This window comes from Pyrus communis, chromosome 6 (assembly GCF_041283825.1).
Source record: "Pyrus communis isolate YQ-2024b chromosome 6, ASM4128382v1, whole genome shotgun sequence".
In the NCBI taxonomy this organism is placed as follows: domain Eukaryota; kingdom Viridiplantae; phylum Streptophyta; class Magnoliopsida; order Rosales; family Rosaceae; genus Pyrus; species Pyrus communis.
This window is the reverse complement of record NC_142570.1, coordinates 2,469,548-2,494,442: the sequence shown is the minus strand read 5'-3', so window position 1 is coordinate 2,494,442 and position 24,895 is coordinate 2,469,548. Positions and strand designations below refer to the sequence as shown.

The 24,895-nt window shown below is 38.0% G+C and overlaps 5 protein-coding genes across 9 annotated transcripts; 3 read left to right on the top strand and 2 right to left on the bottom strand.

Moving 5' to 3' along the window:
* The first annotated feature begins 782 nt into the window (after positions 1 to 782).
* On the top strand, positions 783 to 3,009 carry LOC137710305 (PHD finger-containing protein 6-like). Its single transcript, XM_088696160.1, has 6 exons — positions 783 to 1,311; positions 1,565 to 1,645; positions 1,731 to 1,854; positions 1,962 to 2,192; positions 2,285 to 2,409; positions 2,553 to 3,009. Exons 1-6 carry the CDS (start codon positions 783 to 785, stop codon positions 2,660 to 2,662), a joined length of 1,200 nt encoding a protein of 399 aa, XP_088552286.1. The 3' UTR covers positions 2,663 to 3,009.
* Positions 3,010 to 5,082: 2,073 nt separating this feature from the next.
* LOC137710224 (uncharacterized) lies at positions 5,083 to 11,422 on the top strand. Of its 2 annotated transcripts, XM_068449161.2 has the most exons (10): positions 5,083 to 5,411; positions 7,391 to 7,476; positions 8,200 to 8,699; positions 8,856 to 8,984; positions 9,236 to 9,490; positions 9,695 to 9,794; positions 10,036 to 10,266; positions 10,360 to 10,490; positions 10,663 to 10,842; positions 10,946 to 11,422. In XM_068449161.2, the coding sequence occupies exons 1-10, from the start codon at positions 5,385 to 5,387 to the stop codon at positions 11,125 to 11,127; spliced, it is 1,821 nt and encodes a 606-aa protein (XP_068305262.2). In that variant the 5' UTR covers positions 5,083 to 5,384; the 3' UTR covers positions 11,128 to 11,422. The 2 variants fall into 2 exon arrangements, with proteins under 2 accessions (XP_068305262.2, XP_088551515.1); XM_088695389.1 differs by lacking the exon at positions 7,391 to 7,476 and having other exon boundaries at positions 5,179 to 5,411.
* An 826-nt stretch (positions 11,423 to 12,248) lies between these two features.
* On the top strand, positions 12,249 to 17,002 carry LOC137711027 (histone deacetylase 5-like). Its single transcript, XM_068450221.2, has 14 exons — positions 12,249 to 12,582; positions 13,002 to 13,203; positions 13,480 to 13,626; positions 13,807 to 13,919; positions 14,252 to 14,463; positions 14,608 to 14,672; positions 14,750 to 14,920; positions 15,069 to 15,155; positions 15,320 to 15,455; positions 15,533 to 15,654; positions 15,876 to 16,069; positions 16,222 to 16,354; positions 16,441 to 16,505; positions 16,656 to 17,002. Exons 1-14 carry the CDS (start codon positions 12,395 to 12,397, stop codon positions 16,822 to 16,824), a joined length of 2,004 nt encoding a protein of 667 aa, XP_068306322.2. The 5' UTR covers positions 12,249 to 12,394; the 3' UTR covers positions 16,825 to 17,002.
* A 417-nt stretch (positions 17,003 to 17,419) lies between these two features.
* On the bottom strand, positions 17,420 to 20,951 carry LOC137710659 (DNAJ heat shock N-terminal domain-containing protein). 4 transcript variants are annotated; one of them, XR_011064990.2, is made up of 4 exons: positions 19,169 to 20,949; positions 18,741 to 18,799; positions 18,357 to 18,602; positions 17,420 to 17,678 (listed from the first exon to the last, which is right to left on the bottom strand). XR_011064990.2 is itself a non-coding variant. In XM_068449744.2 (3 exons), exons 1-3 carry the CDS (start codon positions 20,867 to 20,869, stop codon positions 18,545 to 18,547), a joined length of 1,818 nt encoding a protein of 605 aa, XP_068305845.2. In that variant the 5' UTR covers positions 20,870 to 20,949; the 3' UTR covers positions 18,186 to 18,544. The 4 variants fall into 4 exon arrangements, 2 of the variants coding, with proteins under 2 accessions (XP_068305845.2, XP_088551516.1); XR_011064991.2 differs by having other exon boundaries at positions 17,420 to 17,672; XM_068449744.2 differs by lacking the exon at positions 17,420 to 17,678 and having other exon boundaries at positions 18,186 to 18,602.
* A 708-nt stretch (positions 20,952 to 21,659) lies between these two features.
* LOC137710886 (phosphoserine phosphatase, chloroplastic) lies at positions 21,660 to 24,895 on the bottom strand. The gene is made up of 8 exons (XM_068450041.2): positions 24,755 to 24,895; positions 24,410 to 24,647; positions 23,947 to 24,079; positions 23,759 to 23,866; positions 22,765 to 22,858; positions 22,469 to 22,618; positions 22,341 to 22,394; positions 21,660 to 22,065 (listed from the first exon to the last, which is right to left on the bottom strand). The coding sequence occupies exons 2-8, from the start codon at positions 24,639 to 24,641 to the stop codon at positions 21,940 to 21,942; spliced, it is 897 nt and encodes a 298-aa protein (XP_068306142.1). The 5' UTR covers positions 24,642 to 24,647; positions 24,755 to 24,895; the 3' UTR covers positions 21,660 to 21,939.

The window sequence follows — 24,895 nt, the reverse complement described above, 5'->3', positions numbered from 1 at the left end:
ATATCGTGCTCGTAAGTTCGTAACAAGAACTTGGTAAACTATCCTTAGAAGAGGTAGGCAGTTGCAAGTTCCAATAGCTCTATCTTAGAGCTATGGTTTCTGCTGCAGTTGCAGGTTTTTGTTTTCACAATTTTTCAGTCTCCTACTTTTCATAATGCTCATTAAAATCTACCTGTTAATTGCTAGCATCAAGCGACATTAACTCAGCTTGCGGTGTTTAAAGCGCCTTAACTGTTTCTTAATTAGTTTTGAAGCAATGAGTTTGATCAGTATGTACTTCCAGAAAGAATCTGAATCCACTTGAAACCGCATAGGTTATATGCGCCGTATAATGATTTGTTCTGGATGTCTATATCGACTATATGTTCTATTCTTTATATATATACGAGGCATATGGAACTATTTCTACGAAGAAACCTTTCTGTAATATATAATTTGATCTTCTTATTCTGTAGGACAAACCTTGTGAGGTATGTGGCGGTATAGGCTCTGCAGAACTCATTGCTACTTGCTTTCAATGTAACAAAGCTCGGGAACACATGTATGATTTATCGTTACACTCATTCCATAAACTCGTCACAGTTAAAGGATCGTATTATTCTAAAGACTTGATCAGATCCTTGTTTGCTTGGTTGCCACCCGCTTCCAGTACAACTTAGACCGTTTGATCTGTATCTATATCGTCAAAGTTCATTTGTAAAACTAAGAGATTGTGCATTTTTTGTATAACCAATTCGGGCACTTGTTCTAAACCGGTTACTGTTTTGATGTCCAGATATTGCATGAAAATCCTCCTTATGTTTGTTCCAGAAATTTGGGTTTGTGAAACATGTAGTTATGGAGGTACAGCCGCTAAAAAATCTGTCAGAAAGGAACTCTCTCGCAAGGCTTCAGGATCAAACACATTTGAGATGGTTCGCTCTGAAATGTCGCCATCTATGCGCTCCAGAAGGCTTACTGAAGAGACCGGCAGCTCAGGTCGCCTTAGAAAGCAAATGTCACCAGGAACTGGCAGAGTAAAGTTTATTCCTATTGAAGCTATTAGAATGTCGTCATCTGGAGCACGAAGAGTGGAGCTTTCTTCACCGCGTAAATTGCACTCAAGCTCTGGCCGAGTAGATGCCAGGGAGACAATGTCCAGAAGGACTACCACTGAGTTTAAATCAGCCCCGAAAAAATCCTCTTCGGAGAAGGTGAAGGAAACTTACAAAAGCGTACCTGCTGGACATGTCAAGCTTTTCGGACATGGAAGTGAAGGAATCAGTTCAACCACTCAGGCACAAGAGTCTAAATCATGCACTGAATTAAAATGTAAGATAACTCAAACATCCATTGCAAGACAATATTTTTTCGAAACTGTTGACATACAAACGGGCCAAAGTTGAATGCTGCAGTTGTCTCAAATCTTTAACGCATTACATATCGAGTATGCTTGGGAATCAGCTCTTGAATGCGTGTGTAGATGTCACAGATCCTCTCTTTATACGTTATGTTAACCGTAAATGTTGCAAGCAGGTGTTTATGTACTTCCTATTTATGATTGACCTTCCGATTTCTGTTTCAGATAAAGCAATTCCTATCGAGTATAAGAATCAAGTTCTTAGAAAGAAAGAGTCGCTGGATACTCCGTGCATCAACGATCCAGGCAAGAGAAAATTCTCTTACTTTATATAACGTTTTGGTGTGCAATGTGGTCCTTAAGTTATGTCATTGAACATGCGTTTGCGCAGGAGGTAATTTACGTGCTGATGCTAGACCGAAGAACTCTGACCTTCAAGGATGTGATCCGCTGAACATTTTGCCCAAACCCGAGATAAATCTGCCAACTCACCCAGTTTTAGATGCTACTTGGTGGTGAGTACCTCATACTTCGTGAAGTTGCACACTCATTTATCTATTCTGAAATTGCCATGATCCTGCCATGATCTGATAAATATTGTTTGTTTGGTGATTGTGATTAGCGGAAGCCTAGAGATCCTTGAGACGGTTTCTTGTGGTCAATTTTATGATGGATTCCGAGCTCATATCCCGGAAAAAGTTCATCCAAAAGCTTTAGAGTGTTCAAGGCTCATGCCTACCGTGCTCCAATGCACGTTGCTCCCTTGTTGCGACTGTTGGGCAGAAATCTTTCAGAATTACAGTCCTACCGTAAATGATATGGCGCTGTTTTTCTCCCCTGGCGATTTCGAGAGGTCTGTTCATGAACCAAACCTCTAGTGCTTAATATGCAATTGATAAATAGATGATGGTATGCTAATTGAGGAAGCCTGAAATCATAATGTAGGTCTAAACAGCAGTACTTTAGCCTATTGGAACTTCTAGAGACGCGAGATATGGCGCTGCGGACTAATATAAATGGCGTCAGTCTATTGATTTTCTCTTCTAAAAGGCTAGATAAGGACTCTTATGGTGAGTGTAATTATATCTTCTTTCAACGTACATTGAATCTAAGGAGCTATTCAATCCAATCCAATCCAATGCTAGACACCAAAAGAAGACTATATGTCTTCGAGTATCATTGTATCTATTCATTTGAGTCGTCGTTTTCTTAGGATCGGACGTGGAATCCTTCCTCTGGGGAGCATATTACCCTGCAAAAGGCCGTCTGGCAGCTCCACCCCTTCTGAACTATGACTCCCAAGCAAATGCAGCAAATGTTTAGCAATGAGCAGCCTTTCTCAGAAGTAACACAGTTCAATGACTGTCGCATTCCTCCAGGGTTCTCTAAGCAAGCTGCCGGTGATGCTGCACGCGACACGATTTAACAAATTCGATGGCTAATCCGCCGTCGGTGTGGTTGTATGTAAATCCTTTATAAGAGTTGAAACACTTCCTGTGAAACAGTGGAACTAGAGATGCTTCTATCTACACTACAAAATGCCACTGAAAAATAGGTATAACAGAGAAATGGGTTGCATAATGTATGCTATGAGATCACTTGTTATAACGTGGTGGGATCTTTCGCACAACTTTTTTTACCCAACTTCTAATACACGTTTTTTTTAGAGATTACTCCGTGATGTATTTTAATGATTGCATTTTGATTTTGTTTATTTGATTAGGTACATTACTATGATTTTACACATGTCTATGCATAAACATGCAATAATGTACCTTAAAAAATGTGAATGTACCTAGCGATTGAAGAAACTTAAAATCTAATATGATTTTTTCATTCGGATAATATCAGGTAGACCAATTTTTTAAATTAAATTTTATAAACCAAATGACGTGATTGTCGATTATTAAATTATTATTTAAATGTTGACTAACGTATTTATTTCTTATCGATGATAGATCATATAATTTGCATACTTAGTTTACCATCACTCTTTTCATCATAATATAAGTGGCGGCTCTTGCGCCGCTTCTTGTACGTGGTGGTGGTTGGTGAAAAATCTTAACATATTTATATAGAATCTTTTGGGATGCACATGACACGGAGGCTGTGGATTCTACTAGGAATGACTGCTGTCTGCTTATATTATTATTGATGCTCATGTAATGGAGAGATTTTTTTAGTGTGACTTGTACATTATATAATACATCACGTGTTATTATGTAAATAGTAGAATATTTGTGTTAAAAAATTAATAACTTAAAAAATAAAATTTCTTATAATTTATATAAAAATACGTGGTCTACCATGTGTTTTGATCACAATAAAAAATTTCTCAATGTAATGAATTTTGCAGTCTTAAAGACTGTTCCACTTTGATTAACTAAACAATGGTGAATGATTATCTTTTTTTTTTTTTTTTGGGTGACGGTTACATAATTACGTGATATTGTTAATTTAAGTGCTCCAAATGATCCATCTCATATCCTATAAATTTAACATATGTATAAATGTTATAATATGAATAAATCAGTATAAACACGTAAAATAAATACACACATTATAACATGATGATGTTAGATTAGCAATACCGCCTAACAATGTGAAGGTCATACATTTCTCAAAACTCAACCAGTGCATCCATAGTTCTGGCTTCTAGCAACAAGAGATTTTTCAGTGTCTTGGCAACATGGTTTAGTACACAAACTATCATAATATAAGTAGTTGCATACTTAAAACGAAAATTTTCCAATTACTTATATTACGACATTTAGTACACTAAATTGTGTTTCTGGCAAATTAAAAAATTTATCCCTGCTAACCTAGTAGAAATTTTAGGTCCACAATGTTACTGAAAGAAAAGAAGCGATGGGCCACCCGAAGGGATTGGCAGATAACCCCACTTTGATTTCAACATTTTGAATATTTGCAGTTGACTCCTCCTACTTTTTGAGAAAAAGACTGCCCAATTACATGGCCATTGAACCTATATATGTTGTGGGTTTGAAGTTTTTTTTTCTTTAAAAAAGAGGGACAATTGGTAGCAAATAACGATTATCCACTTTTTTCGAAAGTCGAAAAGATTCACAGAGACATTTTAGTCAACTCCTGACCACAAAAGACTCACAAGGGCATTTCAGCCTCTTCCTGACCATAGTTAAGCAAACTCACCAACTTAGAGCCTCAAACCTGGGACCTCCCTAGTTTTTGTATTTTGGGAGCCGGAATCCGCTCCCTTACCATTGGACCACTTACTATGGTTAGTTGTAGGTTTGAAGTTTGATGATGAAGAAATCTGTGAAAAAAGGCGAGTGATATGCATATTCTTTAATAACGAATCACTAATTAAACGTGATGACTACGTAACCACGCAATATTACCAAATTTATAGAGAAAAAAAACGGTTGAAAAAAATTATTTCTCTTAATCTAACTTACCTAAGAAAAATCTTATATCAAACGATCCAATCACATGTCTTTTCATACATCCATATCATCATTCAAATTCATCACAAACAAATATGTTAACAGTTAATAACGATTCATCAAATTCATCGATATTGAATAAGTTAACACGATACGTGATCAGACACGTTGACCCAAAAATTATATTCATCCCCTTTACCATGTTTTGGTAACCCAAATAAATGACCCCATTGAATAACATCTGGCCCAAACAGTAAACAAACACAACAAAAATTAAAAGTCCAAAGCTTTTATCCACACGAGAAACAAACCACACGCAGATGGCATGCACGAAAAAGCTTGTAAAATTGTAGGTACACACTGTACAATTCTCCCCCTCACCCTCTAAAAGCGCGCCACGACACCCCCCGAAACGGATCCTTGCTCTCCCTCTCTCTCTCTCTCTCCTGTCTCTCTCTCTATAAACAGAGACTCTGCAGTGACTAGTGAGTGAGTCTGAGTTGAGTGAGTGAGTGGGTGACTGACTCGTCAGCCTCGTCGCCTCCTACCCTACCAGCTACAGCTACGCAGAGAAAAAGGTTAAAGAAATCAATCGACCAACCATCGCAGACACAAGCCAAATGCAAGAACCGAAAAAGACCCACATGGTAAAAGGCCTCCACAAACCCTAAATCTCCTTCCTTTGTCTCCTCCCTTGTCGTTTCGGGACGACCCATGTCTTTATTTCTCCTTTTTTTTTACTGTCTGCTCGTACAAGTCTCTTCTTTTTTTGCCTCTTTTGTCTGCTGCCTGTGTTAAATGATGCTTCATCTTCCATTATATAAGTGCATTTGCAGCATTTCTGTGTTATTTAAGTGCTTTTAGTTGTAAAGTTTGAATTTTTTTTTATATTTTTTATGGGTTTATTTGTACAATAAAATAGTTGAATTATTATTATTATTATTTTCTTTTGGTAATTGAAATGTTTTCCATCTCAAATAAGCCACATATCACAAGTCTCGATCACAATTCTCGATGAGGTCTTAGTCCTATTTTTTTTTTTTGTCAGCAATGAAATTCGAATCTGAACCACTTCTAGGAAAAAGAACGATCTTACCAACTCAACCAACTCTCGTTTGCGAATTTGTATCTTTCATGATTTGGCTGCGTTGGTTGGTTTTTTTGTTGAAATAATATAAGTTGAATGTTTTTCTGATTATTTTAATTTGGGTGTGATTTTTTTTTTTCCTGTTTTTATTTCATTGTTTTCTCCGTTGTTTTTCTCTTTCATGGATGCATTTATGATTCCGATTGAGTTCCTTTTGTGCCTATCTGTTGAAGTCAATCGTACGAATGAATTTAATTATTTTGCACTGATTAGTGGTTATTCCCACTGTCAGACGTTTTGGTTTTGCAGCTATTAGAAACCCTTCAGGATTTTCGTTTTGAGGGGCGATATTCTAATTTCTAAACTATGGGAAGGAAAATTCGAACTTGGATAAAAGGGGCGAACACAATGACCTGGACCAACTTGTCCAACTCATGGCCGCGCTCATGTTTTCTTTGAGGGAGCCTGAAGAATTTATGACAAGGACTTGAAACAATGTACTGAAAACGTGAATCTGACTTAAAATTTTTTACAAGGACTTGAAGCAATGTACTACAACCTAGAATCCGAATCCAAGTTAGGTCCAGTTGGCAAGGACAATGTGCTCGCCCCCTCGAACTTGTCCAAATCTTCATTCCTGTAGTTTAAGTATCGCCTTGTCAAGCCCATGACCTTGTCGTGTCCGAAACAAATTGTTATAATATAGTTGAATTTTGGTTCAAGTTTTTTTTATTGGTCAAAAAGTTTGGTTCAAGTTGGGCCATGCCACTTTCTGATACTCCTAACCCCTTTTTATTGTTGCATGCCATGGTTGTTCTCCAACAAAGCAATGCCTTCTTAAACTTGTACTGGATATTCATACCAAATGCATGTTATACACACTTCAAACTAATTTAAAGTCCATTTAAAAAAAAAACCAATTTAAAATTTTACACTGAGAATCTAGAGTATATTAAGAAAAAGATTTAGATAGATTTTTTGTAAATTAGGAAAACTCATGCCAAATAGGTGGAAGATCAATGTGCAGGTGATGGTATTCATGTAATGTCAACTCTGTTTTAAGAGTTGTGACACATTCTCTAGATTTTTCTTCCCCGATAAGAAGTTTTTGATACGATTCTTTTGCTTCCCTGTTAAAAGACCCAATTTGTTTGCACTAAAGATTTGATACTATTCTTTTGGAAGGTGGTTTGTTGGTTTTGAAGAAATATGACTCTTTTGTTCCCTGCTATGATTCTTTTCAATTTCTGAATTTTGATGTATTTGTATACATTCAAGGCCTTCTTCTTAGATTCTTAATTGATGAGCTACTAAATCATATATGGGAGAGTAGAGCGCATCTCAGTCGTCCACAAGATTGCGCAACTGATGCTTTGCTGTATAAATTAGAGAATACTTGTCATGGCTCTCAGCCTCCGATATGTGACTACTTCTGCTTGTTGATGATAGCCTCTAAAAGAAAACAATTCTGGACAGTTTTTTCATAAGAAACTTTAGTTTGAACTTATTTTTTTTCAAAGCAAATATTCTTCATTTCAGGTCAAACCCTGTGATACATGTGGTGGTGGTAACGATGAGAACCTCATTGCAACCTGCCGTAAATGCAATATAGCTCGTGCACACCCGTACGACTCTCTCTCTCTCTCTCTCAATGTGTGTGCGCGTGCAAGAGCATATGTATCTGTATTTGTATGTGCATGCGGTTTGGCTAATTTACTTGACTGTCAATCAACAAGTGAATAGTATGTCTTCTTAATAATACCAGTCTATCAAAATCATGGTGCATCTTGTTTTTTGCTTTTTTTTTTTTTTTTTTTTTTTTTTGGTCCTTTGAAAATAAAAAGAAAACAGAGAAAACTTGATAATGCAAATAAATAAAAGTAGAATGAAGGTTAGCAAGCAATTCTAATTAGAAATGTAAATTCACTTGCTAGCTATCATCATCACAAGAAAATAATCTCTCAAGTAACAGCTGACTTGCAATCTACATGGATAAAGAAGAATATCAAGTAGAAATCAAGTCCCACAAAGTTTCCCAAAAACGAATATTTCTCACAAAAGATCCTTCTAAACGATGTCTCTAGCTAGCTTCCTTGAGTATTGTAAATTACTCTTATCACCTTTGGATGTCCTTCATGCATGGTATTTTGAATCACAACTTTGTGTTCTCTTGGTTCTTTCCTTTTGATTTCATATTATTGCAATTCTGCATAGAGTAATGGACTTAAGATTTCGGTTTTATAGTACAGCTTACTATAATGGTTTATATTTGTATTGATTGCAACTGTAATCTTTTTGGACCATAGTGACTGGTGAATATAATTTTTTATGATCTCTTCGGTTTTCAGTTATTGCATGCAGAAACTTGATACGGAAGCCTGGGAGGATTGGGTTTGTGAAGAATGTCTTGGAGAGGAAAACAATTTAGCATCCCCCACTGATTTAAACCACCATGGTATCATGCATCCATCAGGTAACAGCAGAGTTCTTGATAATTCAGGGTGGCAAGCTCATTCTAGAAGGCAAAAGCCGGTTGGAACTGGAAAAGTTAAGTACATTTCAGAAGGAGAAGTCATAAGGCTATCGTCAGGAGTTGAAATAATGAGATCACAGCGAAATACTTTCGGCTTCAAATCTGGTCAGTCAAATTCTACAGCACTCATGTCCCAAGGGACTACTTTTGGCTCTAAAAGCGTGATACCGAGGTCTCCACTGCCTGCAATCAAAGGAAATCCTAGCATTGTGGCTTCAGGACATGTGAAGCTTCCTAGCTGTGGCAGGAATGTCAAGATGTCAAGCATCTCAAAGATAAATCAGCAAACATCTCCAATATTGAAGGATTCAAAAGGTGACAAATCTTTTAACCTTTTGTCTTAAATTTGTTTTATAATCGTTGATATGCAATATAGAAACGGAGATACGGATGATTGAGTACATACTAGATTGGTCAAAACTTTTTGATATACTCTTACTGGTGCATTTGGTTGCTTTGATCCTTCTTCAGAGCCAAAGGCACCTTTTGCTCAGAACTCAAAGAAATATGGTTCCAGTGATCATCGAGTAGTTGCAACCTCACCTGTTAAAGAAGCCAAATCATCAAAGCTCAGTATACAGGGTGGTGCAACGATTCCAAGTATGATGTCTTGTAATTTTCTTTCATTGTTGGAATGAAAATTTGTAGCATTTCTTACTCGAAGAAAATTTAAAATTTTCTCTCGTTACTTAAAGTGTTGAGACTGTATTCGTTGTATCCATTCACCTGTTTTATGTTGAAAATAGTTGTGTGTGTTACTAAAAATGTGAAGATGGTCTCTAGAGATTTTTGTAACTTTGATAAATGGTTATTGTATGTGCAATGCTTATGATCTCTGATTCCATTTATAGAAACAAAGACTTCAGTAGCTTATGGAAAGGAGCATATTCGAGAGAAGCAATCAAAGGATGTCTTAGTTCCAGCAACATCCGTTGAAACAAAGAACCCAGTAGCTCCTGGAGAGGAGCATGTTTGGGAAAAGCAACCACAAGATGTCTTAATTCCAAGACCAGATGTAACTTCTCGGAAGAAGAGGCATACTGCAATTGAAAAGGAGCCGTGCACAGTTTCAACAATGAGGCACTCCTCACCTATGTCCAGTCCAGGCAAGGATTATAACTTACAATTTTTTTGGAATTGCATTATTGGTTCTTCAAGTTTTCTAGTAAGTTTCACAAAATTGATGATATATTTACATGGTAATCTGTGGGTTTGAAATTGTGGCCCAGCTGTGACTGTGGCTGGTAATATATTGGATCTACGCAACTTTTGAACCTACCTTACTTTATCTGGTGACTCTTGTGTTGCAGAACATAACCATGCAGATGCTGAAGAAAGAGATCTCGAGAATAAGCTTGCTAGTCTCAATCTAAATCACTCAAGTCTTCCTGCTCTACAAGTCACTTGGAGGTGGGTAACTTGTCCATTTAAGATTTTACATATTCATATTCTATCAAGATTTCGCTAACTCGTGTATTGATTTGAGTTATGGAGTGCCAAACATAATTAGGAGTGCCAAACATAATTAAGTGAATACTTATTTGGTAAGTTGATCAGAAAAGAAGTTGCAGATGCATGTATAAGTTGATATTTTAAAGTCATTCAAATAATTAAGTACTTCCAAAACCTTCATTGATATTTCTTTCTATAGGGGAGACTTCATTGTTGATACAGCTACAACTAATGAATTCATCGGAGGGTTCCAGGGACGACCTCCATGTAAGATCCATCCTAAAGCCTATAGATTTGCACAAACAATGCCTCCTGTCCTCGAGGCGAATTTTATTCCTCGATCCCAACTTTGGACTGATATCTTCCAAGACCAACCTCCTGACCTTCAAGATGTTGGAATTTACTTTTTCCCTGATAAAAATATTGAGAGGTTTGTTTTGGCTTCTGATTGCATGGTTTTTGATATCGGAATTATTCTGTGAATGCAACTTTAGAACATTTTTCTTTTCCTACCGATTCGTAGATCAAGAGAGAACCATGCTCGGCTGCTTGAGCGGATGGAGAAAGAAGATTCGATGATGAGAATTTGCTTTGATGACCAGGGCGTGGAGTTGCTGATATTTACATCAGAACAGCTGCAGTTAGACACGCAGTGTGAGTTTTTCCTTATGAACTTCCTATTCTCTTGATCCCACTTCAGATTTCTTTCGCCTGTGAAGGCCATTTGGATTACTTTTTCGGTCTTTTACCATGTAGAAAACTTCTGTATTGACGTCTGTTAGATACATAGCTTATCTAGCATTAACAAACCTGTTCATGTCAACAGTGACAAGCTTCTTATGGGGAATCTTTCATTGTACGGAAAACTATCAAGTTGAAGCAAACATGGCAGACAATCAGAGTGTCGACATGGAAATTGACATGGAAGGTGGAAATATGGTGGGAAGACTTGATGTTGTGATTCCGAGGGATCCAAAGGTTACTAGAAAAGGCAAAACATCATCAGGTACTACTTTCAAACCTTTATATTTGTTCCTTAAACATGAACTTTCCTGTGCTTTGTCAATGGAACGTGTTGATTGTTGATGCTTATACTCAACCGTTTTCAGAAGTGAAAACCAGATATGGCCCGCTATCAAACTCGAGGAATGAAGATGGTGAAATCTCCAGTGATGCAGAGAAGAAAGAATTGGCACGTCCACCGGGTTTTAGCGAGGGCAGTCCTCAGAGTGCTACTGGTTCAACTGAGGGAATGGCAGGGCCGTCTTCATCTTTTCGACGCCGAGATTGAATCTGCTGCTAAAGAGTTAGATTTTGATGCATAGCCAAACTTTTGAAAACCAGAGTAGAGTCAGTTATAGCTATCTGGTAAAAGATATATAGATATATGAAAGGGGGAAGAAACAGAGTCCTCTGTTTTGGAACATTGTGTTTTGTAGGCATATGGAGAAAGAAAGCAAGTAATTGTTCAGAAATTAGAGTTACAGTTTGTTTAGGTTTTGGTGCAATGAAGGTCATTGTGTAGCTCCTCTTTGGGCTACAATAGACTGAGAAAATCATTTATAATAGACTTCCGTTGAACTAAACTTCGTGTTTGTGCAAATAATTGTTGACATCTTGAACTGCGGAACGATGGAAATTTTTTCGTGTTACCGTGTTATATCTTCCGCTTAGTATAATACTTAAACATGTGTGTCATGTGATGAGTATATGATATTATACTCGATGCAATGTAATTCTCGTGACGCTCATATGTGTAAGTTCAATTGTTGACATCATATGTTGAATTATTTTTGATACACAAAAAAGGCATTTTAATAGATTGATGCACTACTTCCTTCGTACAAATTGAATTTTTCAAAATTGTAACAATGTAAAAAATTGTCTCACCTCATAAAATTAAGAAACCCTCAAAGGGCTAGTGAGGAGTATGTCACTCCTCCAATAAAAAAGACGCAATTTTGAAATTTCAAATCTTGATTTGTTCATAAAAGTTAAAAAGAAAAAGAGAGAATAAAAAAAAAGCAAAGATACAAAAACAGAAGAGATTTTTTTTGGGAAAAGGTTCCTCGTTGGATTGTTTTTTTGGAAATTTTAGGAATTCCGTGATCATGATTGTTTATCGTACATCGTGCGATCAAAGATCATTTTAAATTTTAAATCTTAAAATTTTAAATTTTAAAATTTTTAATTAAATATAAATAGTATTTAACAAAATCTGATCGCATGATAAACGATGAACGATCACGATCACGGAATTATTAAGATCCCAAAAAAAGGATTCCGGCGAGGATCCTTCTCCATGTTTTTGTACGCTGAAAATATGTTCCGGTACGATAATTGTCATAATATAATTAATTGAAAATTTGACAAATTTTTTTATTAATTAATTGTATTATGATCCTTGATGTTATTCGTAGTTAAAAATCGAAATACGCAACGCAAAGCAATTTATTTTCGACGTTTTCTAGACAGAGGATTGGCTGCCTCACTCTTCCCCTTCCCGCTTTCGTGGTCTCACAGAGAGGAGAGAGAGAGGGAGAGAGGAGGGAGAGAGGATGGAGGTTGCTGAAGATATTGACTGTGAGAATAAAAGTCAGCAGCAGAAGAGGACGAGGAGGGTAGGATTGTTGTACGACGAGAGGATGTGTAAGCACTCCACACCCGACGGCGATCCTCATCCGGAAAACCCCAATCGAATTAAGGCAATCTGGAACAAGCTCCAATCAGCTGCCATTCCCCAGAGGTACACACATTTATATATACATATGTGTGTGTGTGTACACACACATGAGTGTTTGGCTGCTGAGAAAATAACAAGAAAAGCGAGGGAAAATCACTGAGAGGAGAAAACTTTACATGTCTTTGTAATACTAGTATTCATTTAGCTTATGAAAGCTCAGTAATTTTTATAAGCTGCTGCATTTACTGCTTTGAATTCCATAGAATCAACTTAATTTCTTGTGTATGGTGCTCAAATGCAATCATACGTTGTCTTGGAATTTAAGGGAAACTCATTCTCAAAGTTTTTTCTAGGTTAAAGTTTTCGTCTTTACAATAACAGGGCTATAATATAAAATGGGATTTGAGCATAAATAAATTTTGTCTTGTGTATGAAAGATATTTGCTAGGTTGGTGATTTTTCGAAATCTGCATTTTTTTCAGGTGTGTTGTTTTGGAAGCAAAAGAAGCAGAAGACAAGCATATCTTGTCAGTTCACACCAAAAAACATGTTGATCTGATTAGGAATGTAAGCTCCAAACAGTTTAATTCACGGAGAAATCGGATTGCATCGAAATTCAATTCCATATATCTCAATGAAGGATCATCCGAAGCTGCCTACCTTGCCGCAGGCTCCGCCATAGAGGTAACTCTTGTGGGCCTGAATTTGTGTTTGTTTGAAGTGATGAGTAGAATTTCCTTACACAATGAAAATATGTGAAACTGTTGATTTCTGCTAATTCCATGGTTCCTGTCTTCTTCTGAATTCAACCCACGATTTGCAATTTTATTGCAATTTCAAAGTCAGTTACAAGTGAAACTACTTTCACATGTTTCAGTCTAAGTGTGTCTCCTGCAAATAACTTGTGTGTTACTGTTACATTTCAAATTTGTATAACCTCACTACGGGTTCCTTAAATAGGTGGCGGAAAGAGTTGCCAAAGGCGAACTGGATTCTGCCATGGCTATCATTAGGCCTCCAGGACATCATGCGGAACAAAATGAAGCTATGGGATTTTGTCTGTACAACAATGTAGCTATTGCAGCAAGTGTCCTTTTAAATGAAAAGGTATGACCTGCCTTGTAGTTATTCAGAAATTAGAACTTCACTTTTGAGCCTTGCAGTTTCCTTTTATTTTATTTTCTTATAAAACGTGGAATACTTGTTTTGAAAATTCAACTGTTTTTTTCTCATTTATTAATAAAGTTGTCACCTAAGGGCATCGTATTCACACGTTCTAATTGACAGCCAGAATTGGGTATCAACAAAATTTTAATCGTTGATTGGGATGTGCATCATGGTAACGGTACTCAAAAGATGTTCTGGAAGGATTCTCGTGTTTTATTCTTCTCGGTTCATAGGTATGCCAGAATTTTGAATTGATACTTGTTCTTTTCCTTGATCTTCTAAGCCTATGTTTGACATAACAAAGTTGAAGTTAGATTCCATCATGTAGTGTTTTGTTAAGATGTGCTGCTTGGGATTCCTTTGTTCTTTTCTTGAATTTAAGTTTCCTACAAGGTTTTTATTTACACTTTTCAAGGATTCTGTAATTTTCAAATTTCTAACTTCTATCATTGTTTCAAAAGTTATCACATTGGAGCTTGTAGTATGTAACTTGTTTGGTTGACTTGTCTTGCATAAGATCAAAGTTCCTAATTCTGATGACAGTAAGGTGTTGTGCTTTTTCCAGGCATGAGTTTGGAAGTTTTTATCCAGCTAATGGTGACGGCTTCTATACTATGATTGGAGAAGGACCAGGAGCAGGATACAACATTAATGTCCCCTGGGAAAATGGCCAGTGTGGGGACGCAGACTATTTTGCAGTTTGGGACCATATTTTGGTTCCTGTTGCCAAGGTGTTTAATCCAGACTTAATTATGGTCTCTGCAGGATTTGATGCAGGTTGGTGGGCTAACTTTCTCTGTTTAATGCAGGTTGCAGAATGAGTTTTCATTTTATTGTGTGGATAGTTTTGCTTGCAGTAATACTTATCTTTGATTTCTATTTAAGTATCATAATTGTTAATTTTCAAATTTGTTGAAACAGCTGCTGGTGATCCTGTAGGGGGTTGTCGTGTCACACCATATGGATACGCAGTTATGTTGAAAAAGGTCATTTTACAGTGTCTCTTTTCTCATTAATGTGGCCTTGATTATTGTATGTTTGACATAGTTTTATTGTCTCTCAGTTGATGAGTTTTGCCAACGGAAAAATCGTGTTGGCTTTAGAAGGAGTATACAATCTCGAATCTATTGCAAATTCAACTCTTTCTTGTGTTGAAGTTCTGCTGGACGACAATCCTATTCATGGTTCTTCAGAGGCATACCCATTTGAGTCTACATGGCGTGTGATACAAGCGGTATATTAACATTTTGTACCTTTTTGTTTTAATGTTTTTCCTGTACTTTCTGTTGGGTTATCCATTTCTCCTTGTACTCATTCTACCTGATTTTATTTCTTGTGAGTCAATACTTTTTTTCTTTGATGCATATGTTATTTTTTTCCAGGTTCGCCAGAAACTAAGTGCTTTCTGGCCATCACTTGCAGATAAATTACCTGAGACGCTAACCAATCAAACAGCTCCTCCAGCTTCAGTACGTTTCCCTTTTCTCTCATCAGTACTTTGTTGTGTATTGCTTCTGGTTGGGTAGTCAATAGTTCTATTTGAACACTCGATTATCTCAAGTCTCTCAGTACTTGGCATCTATTTCTTTTCTTCCCCACAAACATTGTTGAGATACTTGTTTTGCAATTCTAGTATGTTGTGACCTCAAGCTCTGATTCTGAAGCGGAGGACAACGAAGATCCAAATGTCATATCTAAACATCTTGAGGATATTCTTCAAGATGTTATAGAGCCCTTCTCGAATTTGAAACTTGACGGAAGTATTCAAGGTAAATTGATAACTGAGATCAGGAATTGATTTCACTATTTGTTTTAGTTCATATTGCGAACTGTTAACTTAATCCAGATCATGTGGCAAGTAATTCTTGCACCTGGAGGTCAGAGCTTTCAAAGGTCGATATTTGGTATGCCTCTTTCGGATCAAATCTGTGTCTGGAAAGATTTCTCTGCTATATTAAAGGTGGACAGGTAATATGCAATCCCAAAAACTTTTGTTTAATATCATTGTTGAATATGAAACATATTAAGCATATTATGAGCTTCAGTATTTCGCTATCAGCAGTTTGGTTATAAGCTTATAGTATCATTTATATTAGATAATCAATACTGTGATACTGTCCTTGTTTTCCCTTGTCTCTGCTCTTCTTCCCACCATATACAAATGTTGACATCCACAAGATGATTTTCAGATGGAAGGTATGAAAACGCCATTTCTTGGGTGTGCGGACAAAACTCCCCCAAAGGAGATTGTGTGGAAGACTTTCCCTCATCGCTTGTTCTTTGGTCGTGAATCTACAGCTACATGGGGTCCTGGAGGGGTTGCTTTCCTTAATCCCGAAAGCAACATCCTGGATAAGGCTTATATGTGCCTGTATAGAATTACGTATGTTTTCTTGTCACTCAAATCTGTCCTATTGTTTTAACTGCTGCTTGTTGTACAAATCATTTTCTTTCAAATATGACACTTAAAAAGATTGATTCTCCAATTGCCTGAATCAGGTGTAGCTGTATTTTAAACTCGGTTTCCTTTTGCAGGCTTGAGCAGTTTAACGATGTATTGGTCCAGGAAAACGTTGTGAGTTTTCCTGCGAACTCTCCTTTGTTTGACTTGACTGGTTTAGACTCAGTCACTCGTGAGGAGCCGCATTCTCTACAGGTTCAACTAAAGGTAGCTGAACTTGATATGCCTCCTCGTTTTAGAATGATTATTCTTAGCTGTTACACTTATGCTATGGATGTGCTCAATTGTTTCAGGAGTGTTGGTACAGTAATGTTGTCTACTTGGGCAAGGAGAATGATATTCCAATACTAACAATGACGTATGAGTCAAAGATTTCAGTTTTCATCTTCTCTTTCATTTTTCTGTTTTCTTTTTTGTCATTAGTGTTATCTTGTCGATTTACTTGTGAAATCATTACAAGTAGTGAGAACTCAATCCCTTTGGTCGTCTTTCATTTAATAATATGCAGGTGTACAAAATCAGAAATGGATGGCTACAAATCCGGAGAGCTTCCATTGTGTGCTCCGGCCAAAAATTACGTCAACACAATTGCGAGGGGCTTGGTGGAAGGAAAACAACTCACACAGGGGGCGGCTATGGCTTACTTACAAGAAGCTTCTGTTAAACCATTGGGATGACAACTTTTCATCCTCGCAGCATTTGTAAATCTAGCTCATTTGTATAATTCCTTATGCCGGAAACGGAGATTTACGGCCTTCTTAAGATTATCAATTGTTACTATTGTTCACAAGTGTTTATTATTCAAGAACTCTAACTTCAAAAGATATAATGCACAAAATATGACCACTTTTCGCCTTTTGATTCGTTAATTTTGTAGGGTTTGGGTCCGAAGGTGCAATACAGTTCACTGCAGGGTGTGTGAAAGAAGTTGGCCAGTGGTACTTCAGGGTGGCAAACTAAATGTCTGCCTGAAAACATGAACAGCATTTTCTTGAAAAAATGACAGGAGAAATTTTTTTTTAATTGGGCGACGGTTTCCGAGATATAGCAGCGGTTTATTGATTTTTTGTGACCAAATTATTTGCTAGAAAGGGGAATAGGTTTTAGTGGCGTAACAATTTGTCGCTAAATATCTTAACCTGTTGCTAAAAATAATTTTAGCGACGATTTTTAAACCGTCGCTTCTGTGTTTGTCCCTAAAAATGGTTTTAGCGGCGACTAAAAGACCGCCGCTAAAAATAGGAGACCTTGAGCATGCCCTTCTGGCCGAAATTAGTACAACGGCTTCGACTGTTTCACCACTAAATCGTTCTCCACTCTGTATACGTATGCGTATTAAATCAAAATATCTAGAACACTACCAAATTACACGATATCAAGCTCACAACACACTTGAACTGGGAATAAGTTTTCGATAAGCCACCCCATGTAGACGTCTTCCGTTTTCTCCAAGAAATTTCACTTTTTATAAACGTACGGGCTGAACATTCTCTGTGCACCTTTCCGCACTGCATCCAGCCAGCCGCTGTACCTAAAGTTCACGATATTAGATGGAAATCCGAAAAGCTGTTTGCTATCGAGTCAGACATTCATTTGCATGAGAACCAGAACAGTAGGCAAATTTAAGGCAAATACCACGTCCACTAGATAAATTTTCCCTCGCATCTTCGGAACAATTTGGAGTAACAGTCAACACAAGCTTTACAAAGACGTTACTAAAGCTACATGCTTTATAACGAGATGAAGATCAACGCTCACTCTCTCTTCTACGATAGCAAACAGATTACTATTGTTGTAGTTCTTCATCACAAAGTGGAGGCTGCCACCAAATTATCTTGCACAAAATACTTCTCCTTGAACAATAAATTTTTTGATACAGTTTAGTTTCTAAACGTTCCACATCTACGTTTAATTCTACCTTATGTTATACCCAATGCAGAGTGCACACTTTGTGCCATATGAAATCATCAACTTAAATGCTTAAACAACATTCCAAAAAGAGTCCAATAAAATTTTCGAACCCCCCAACCATAACATGTTTGCAAGATAAACTGCTTATATTTGAAAACAAAAAATGCCATTGTCTGAACATACAAGTTGCAGTTTGACAAGAAATAAAATGTTAAGCAATTTAATTCATTTTGAGAGCACGTACAGTTGAATTCATAAAAGCTATGAACCAAACAAGGTGACAGCTTCGGATACATACCCTTTATGACAGAAGAGGGTGGTTGTACTTGTATCTGATTACCCAAAAGAATGGAATGCTTCCTGCAGAGATTTTTTATTGTTTCTGTAACTTATCAAAATGAATGAATTGCTGCCGACCAATGTCGCAAGACTCTTTCTATGCTTGACAATTTAATCACATCCGGTTAATATTCAGCAACTGTTCCCTCATCGATATTTCAGCTTCGCATGTCCAGTGTCACCCAAATGCATATGTAACTTGTTTCTGTCATCATAAAACCATCCAAATACAACTAATCAATATCTAATATCATGTAAAGCTGCAGTACATAACTGCCAGTCAGATGTCAAGGCCAATCAACCAGAGGTGGAAGCAACAATGCATCAGAAGAAACATTATTACCTTGATTCGAACTCCTCTCCACATGTATCACATACGTTGCCAGTATTCTTCGATGCTCCCTGCTTTGGGATATGACATCAATTAGTGAACCGAACAAAGCAAGAATGAGCAACAAAGAATAACATTGCCAGTATTCTTCGATGCTCCCTGCTTGATTTAACAACTGCTAGGTCTCATTAATAAAAAGTACCACACATTACGTGGAAAAGTTAAATATCCAATGAGAACTAACGGTTGTTAAGTCAAGCACCCGGATATGATACCTAACAAAAAACTTCCGATAATGCATTTTGAACATACAATACATGCAGTAAGGATATAAGCATTCAATCTGAGTTTCAAGGTTACGAACTCAACAAGCGAGTAGATTATACACATTATGGTATTTGGTGAAGCAGAAAAGCGAATTCAGAAAGCAAGAACTTTACCTTAGCTTTCTTCCCTTTAGATGAGTTCTTTGATTTGTCGTTTGCCTCTTTCTTCACCTTCTCTTTCTTATTGACCGCTTTGCTTGAGCTCTTCTTCTTTTGTGCCAACAGTTCATCCCCTTTATCAATACTCTCATTTTCCACAACAGAATGATATGCGGATTCCTTCATAGTAGAATTATCTTGTTCATTACTCTCCTCATTCTGACCACCGTTGTTTTCACTTTTATCAACATTATTAGCTTCACCACCATTCTTCTTACTCCTCTCTTTCCTGGCTCCTCCTTTCCTTCTTGCGCTCTTCCGGTTATTATATTCCATAAACTCAGCGTCATCGTCATCATTCTCCACACGAATATCATTAACCAAGATATCCTCAGGTTCAACCCTAAAAGATACCTTTTTCTTACTCTTTCTCCCGGTCACCATTGCTTTGAGAACACCCATTTCATCTTCATCTTCCTCACCATCCAACCCAACTGCCTCTTCAACCTTTTCGCTCCCATTTTCACCACCAAATTCGCGCAACTCATCCTCCAGATCACTCCCTCCTACCCCATCTTCCTCCTCCCCAATCTTCAACCCCACTCTAATCTCCTGACCTAATTCATCGACATCGTCAAGCTCACCCCTTTCTTCACGCTCTCCCTCCAAAACGTCTTCATCATCAACTTCAAGCTCTTCATCCCCAACTGACTCTCGAAACTCTGCAATTTTATCACGATGCTTCTTCGACTGCTCGTGATTCTTCCACTGCTTCTCACTCTTAAACTTCTTCCCACACACCACACAATACAATTCCTTCCTCCTCCTCTCCTCCTCCTCGTCCTCCTCCAATTCCTCAACCTCATTGCCTCCTTCCTCCTCCTCCTCCACTTTCGCCCACTCCGGCTCCTCATACGCCATAGCCCTCTCCAATTTCTCCTTCTCCAACTTCTTCTTCCTCTCTCTCTCCTCCTCGCTTTTCCTCACCCTCTCCTCCTCCTTCTTCAGCATCATATCCATCACCCTCTTGTCCCTCTTCTTCACAAAATCTGCCAATCCCCGCACCGTTTCGTTGAACTCTCTCTTCGCCTTCTTCCTCACCTTCTTGTTTTCCTCCTCCATCAGCCTTCTCGACTTCCGGTTCGGACCGGCCAACACATCATACATGTCCTCCCAGCAAAAATCCATCACCGTACAAAATCCTGCCCAGTAGTTGTAAAACGCGGTGACCTGCACGTACGGACTCTCTAAATTCCCCATCGCTGGAGCTTCACGCACGGTGTCCAACCCTAAACCTAATTTCCTAGCAAAATTGAGCTCATTGGCGTAGATTTTGTCGAAGACATCGGAATATACCTTATAAAATCCGCGGCCGGAGTCGGAGTAGCCGGAGAAGACGGTGGTGGAGAAGAAGGGGAAAAGATTAGGGATGCCGGAGCCAGAGCCCGAGGCGGCTGATCCACGGTCGGAGAAGAGGATTTGGGAGCGGTGAGAGTCGTACCAAGCTCGCTCTTTGGGGTCGGAGAGGACCTCGTACGCATGTGCCAGCTCCTGGAACTGGGCCGTGGCTTCGGACTGGGACAAGCCGGACTGGACTAGCTTGTCCGGGTGGCGCTGGAGAGCGAGCTTCCTGTAAGCCGACCGGATCTCGTCGGCGGAGCAGTCGCGGGGGAGACCTAAAACCTCGTAGTGGCACCGCCTCTCCGACGCCGCCATGTTTTTTCAGTCGTTTGCCCAAATCGTGGAATTTTGACAGCTTCACGTCTTGAGTTATAATAAGGGTACTTATGTCTTTGTATACAAGGACACGGATTATATACGAAGTCCCGCTGAGATTAGGGTTGGATGAAACGGACAACAAATTCAAAGGTTCAAACAACTAAATAATCGGCAACTTATATAATACAAGTATATTTAATTTGCGTTATGTATTAATGAAATAAATATACGTAGTTAAAAATTTAAATATCTTATTTTGTGGGCCTGGAACGTCAGCATGGTTTTCATATCACGAGGTATATTTAATTTATACTTGTAAGTGAGAGATTTGAAATTCAAATATCTTCGTTTTCTTTGAGGTGAATGAATACAAAATTATTATGATTGGTTTATTAGTGACCTAGTCCAAATTTCTAGAGTGAAATATTTCATGATCTTTTTTCTTTGACAAACAATAAGATAATTACACTAAATTCATTTGAACTACGAAAATGAGGAGATTCGAACTTGAGTCCGAGGAGTGCTTGAGCAAGAATAAGAAATTTCAAAAAACAAAATTGAAGAAGGAGAGGATCGATAAGACGACATTGACTCCTCCATGTAAGAATCGCATGTAGTAGTAAGTATCAAAACAAAAGTTTTGATTGAATTATAAGGAATGACGATATTGACTTATGACTCTCATATTCAAGGATTATAGTCAATTTTCAATTTCAGAAATCATCTTGCTTAGATGGGTTTCGTAATTCGTTCTCCCTATATATAAGATGTATTTATTCTACAGGAATTCAATGTATAAATACTCCAATAATTTATATAAACTTTAATCTTAGCATCTTTTGTGTAGTATTTTCCAATTCACACTACAATCCTTTCACTCTCAAACGGCTTCCTACCAAACACCCAAATACACACTTCCTTATTCATCTTCCGACGAGTTTTACACGCCGGAAAGCATATCACGCGGTACAAATTAGAAAAATGTTACAGTTACTATACCAATGCAGCAGCGCAGGCAGCGTAACGACGAAACAATACTACAAAATAAAGTATAATCTCGGGCTGAATTAATCCAAGGAACGTATCAAGTCTTGAAAATTGAAAACAAGCCAATCAGCCTTAGCCGCAACAGCCTCGCGTAATTGAACACCAGCATAGCAAATGAATAAGTCAGCACCTCCGGGCTGGCGTGCCTGGATACAGGGACAAGTGAGATTAGATGAGAGTTTCATGTGTAAGCTTAACCAGCCTGAAAGAGTTCGCTTTAAGTGACAGATCGTACGTGAAATAATCCCGATCCTTCCTTTCTTATGCCCGAGAATATCAGACTGGTAAAGAATTCTTATATTTCAAGGCTCGTTGAGCATGATTATGTTTTAGCTGTTACATTTAATAGTTTACGAGAGGCAGAAAACAGAAACACAATTTGCTTCAGGATTAAAGTTTGGACAATTGAGTGAATAATTACCTCGAGATCAGTCGCACCATCCCCAATCATGACTAATTCCTTGTAATTGTGAGCCTGGAAAACCAGTTTTAATCAGCTTTGGCAACATACTTGACAACGAAAACATTGAGCAAACCTGTAAAACCAACCTTCCTTATTTGTTGGACAGCGGTGGCTTTTCCACCACTCCTTGAAGTGGGCTCCTTTTTGTCAAACCCCAGAAACTCTCCAGACGTTCCAAACAGTAGTTGATTAGCAAACACGTTTCCCGTTGGTATATCAAGAATCGCCGCTACAGGCTTCAGAAGAAATTACTTAGTATTAAACGTTGTCAGTTTATTCTCCATCACGCGTTAATTCACTAGGCTATACACTGCCATGACAAAAGAGATAAAGCAAAGTAGCAATATAACAAAGACACTTGTTAAGTTATTCAGCAGCATACTTTGATCATTTGACGGAAGCCTCCAGAGACCAGGTAAACGTCGGTGCCTTTAGCCTTCAGCTTCTTGACTAACTCAACTATGCCAGGAGAAAGCCTACATAGAATTAACACCATGACTAGATTCAGAAGATTTTTGGTCATCAAATTGCCAAAAGTACAAATAATAAGCAGACCCTAAACTACTTTATTTCTACGCTTTTACTGATATCCTTAGAAGTAACTATTAGAAAGTCATTAAAGCAATCTTTGTTGTCGGCATGACAGTTTAGGAGCCATCTTTATTGGAAAAATTTGGCCATTATATTCAATGGCTTGGCTTGAAAGAAGTACACCAAAATTTTTACTCAACTTCAGAATTCCAGGTCGAGGACAGTTACAACTTATAACTCTCTCCCTCCCCCTCCCACCCTCAGTCACTCCCTCCAATTCCCCCTTTTTTATGTCCATTTTCGGAAACCTGAATTCGTTCTGCGGACAAGAAATCTTCAAACAGTGCAACAGAAGATTTCAAGTAAAAACTTTTCATGTTTAGATATGACAGACATGGCAGTCGACGTTGTCCCAAGCTGACAATGTTATAATATAAATAAATAGACTGGGGAAAACAATAAAAGCAATGGATAGCCCGGTACAATGCAGGCACATACTATGAGGACAAACTTTAATAGCACATAATCGAATCTACTTAACCAAATAATGTGTTTGTTTGCTGTAAAGCAGCAGCTCTCAGCAGATACGAAAGAAAATAATCCAGGATTACAGCCCTATTCATTATATGATATCATGTGAATATCTGGTATCCATCTTTTGTTAATAATTGAAATATTTTCATCCTAAACTAGTCCTAACTTGTGTTTTCAGAGTCTATAAAAAACACAATAAGTTTAACAAGACTAAAAGGCATGCCGAAATTAAGCAAACAAGAAGGCAACATACACTAAAGACAATTAAAATGAAGCCGGCATGCAGTCAAGACAATTTAGAGTCATCATACTTTGCGGGGTTCTTTTCGAGAAAATCTTGAACTTGAGATAGGGAAGGTTTGAACAAAGATAGTCTAGCAGCCAAAGCCTCCTCAAAAGGTACTGAACCACCCATTGCCCTGCCAAGGATGAGAACTGCGGTCAGCCGAAAATCCTAGAGTACGGAACAAATGAAAGGAATTCCAATAACAACTCTAACCTAGCAGTCCATTCTGCAACAGCCTTTCCAGCTCCACAATGTTCTGCAAGTTCATCAATGCCCTCATCCAGGCAAACCGTGCTATCCACATCGAAGCACACCGCATCAGCATTTCTCCATACATCAAGAACCTCTATAGACATTAAAACAACAACCATCACCCAAGGCCATATGGCTCTTTATTTTTCTTAATCTCAACGGTCAATCGATAAGCTCATAGCCTCATACTCAATTATTCTCCAGTGTCCGAGAATCAACTTCATACTTATTTTCAGTGTATCGATTCAATGATCCCACACGAAATACGGTCACGCTTTCTACCAACTAAACGTAACGTTTCTAAGACAAGTTTTCCACTCCCACAAATCAAACTCACCATATTAGATACGCATTTTTTTTTTCCCTCAAACCAATTACACCTCGGATGCAAATACAAATTCCCAGATTCAATCAATCGCATTACCTTTGGATGGTAGCCTGTTGCCAGAAGGGCTCAATGTGGCTTCTAATGGTTGAGCTGAAGCAGCAATCGAGTTCCGTAATTTGGGATGTTGTCTCATTCCAACTTGACCTCTGTTTCGATACAAGCGTCTTGTAAATTGCACTGAAGATGCAGAAACAAAAGAAAGGTGCTTCTGCTTCAAATGAATACGAACTGGGGCGACTCGCGACGATGCAGCCACCAATCCCTCCATGGAAATCTGCTCCCAACAAATCATCAAACAATAATCATAAAGAAATATCCTTTAAGAACCAAAACTTGAAGACATAAATGGAGAAGAACACAGAAAGGGTAATTGGAAATTACCGTTCTTGCTTTGTTTCTGAGATCCCTCTTTTGCTGTTGATTTTTCTGGAGCTCCCTCCTTCCCACCTTTTCAATGGTTGGTGGGAATCTCTGTCATGTCGTTGGTTTTTTTTGTTGGTGGTGGTGGCGTTGTTTCTGTCT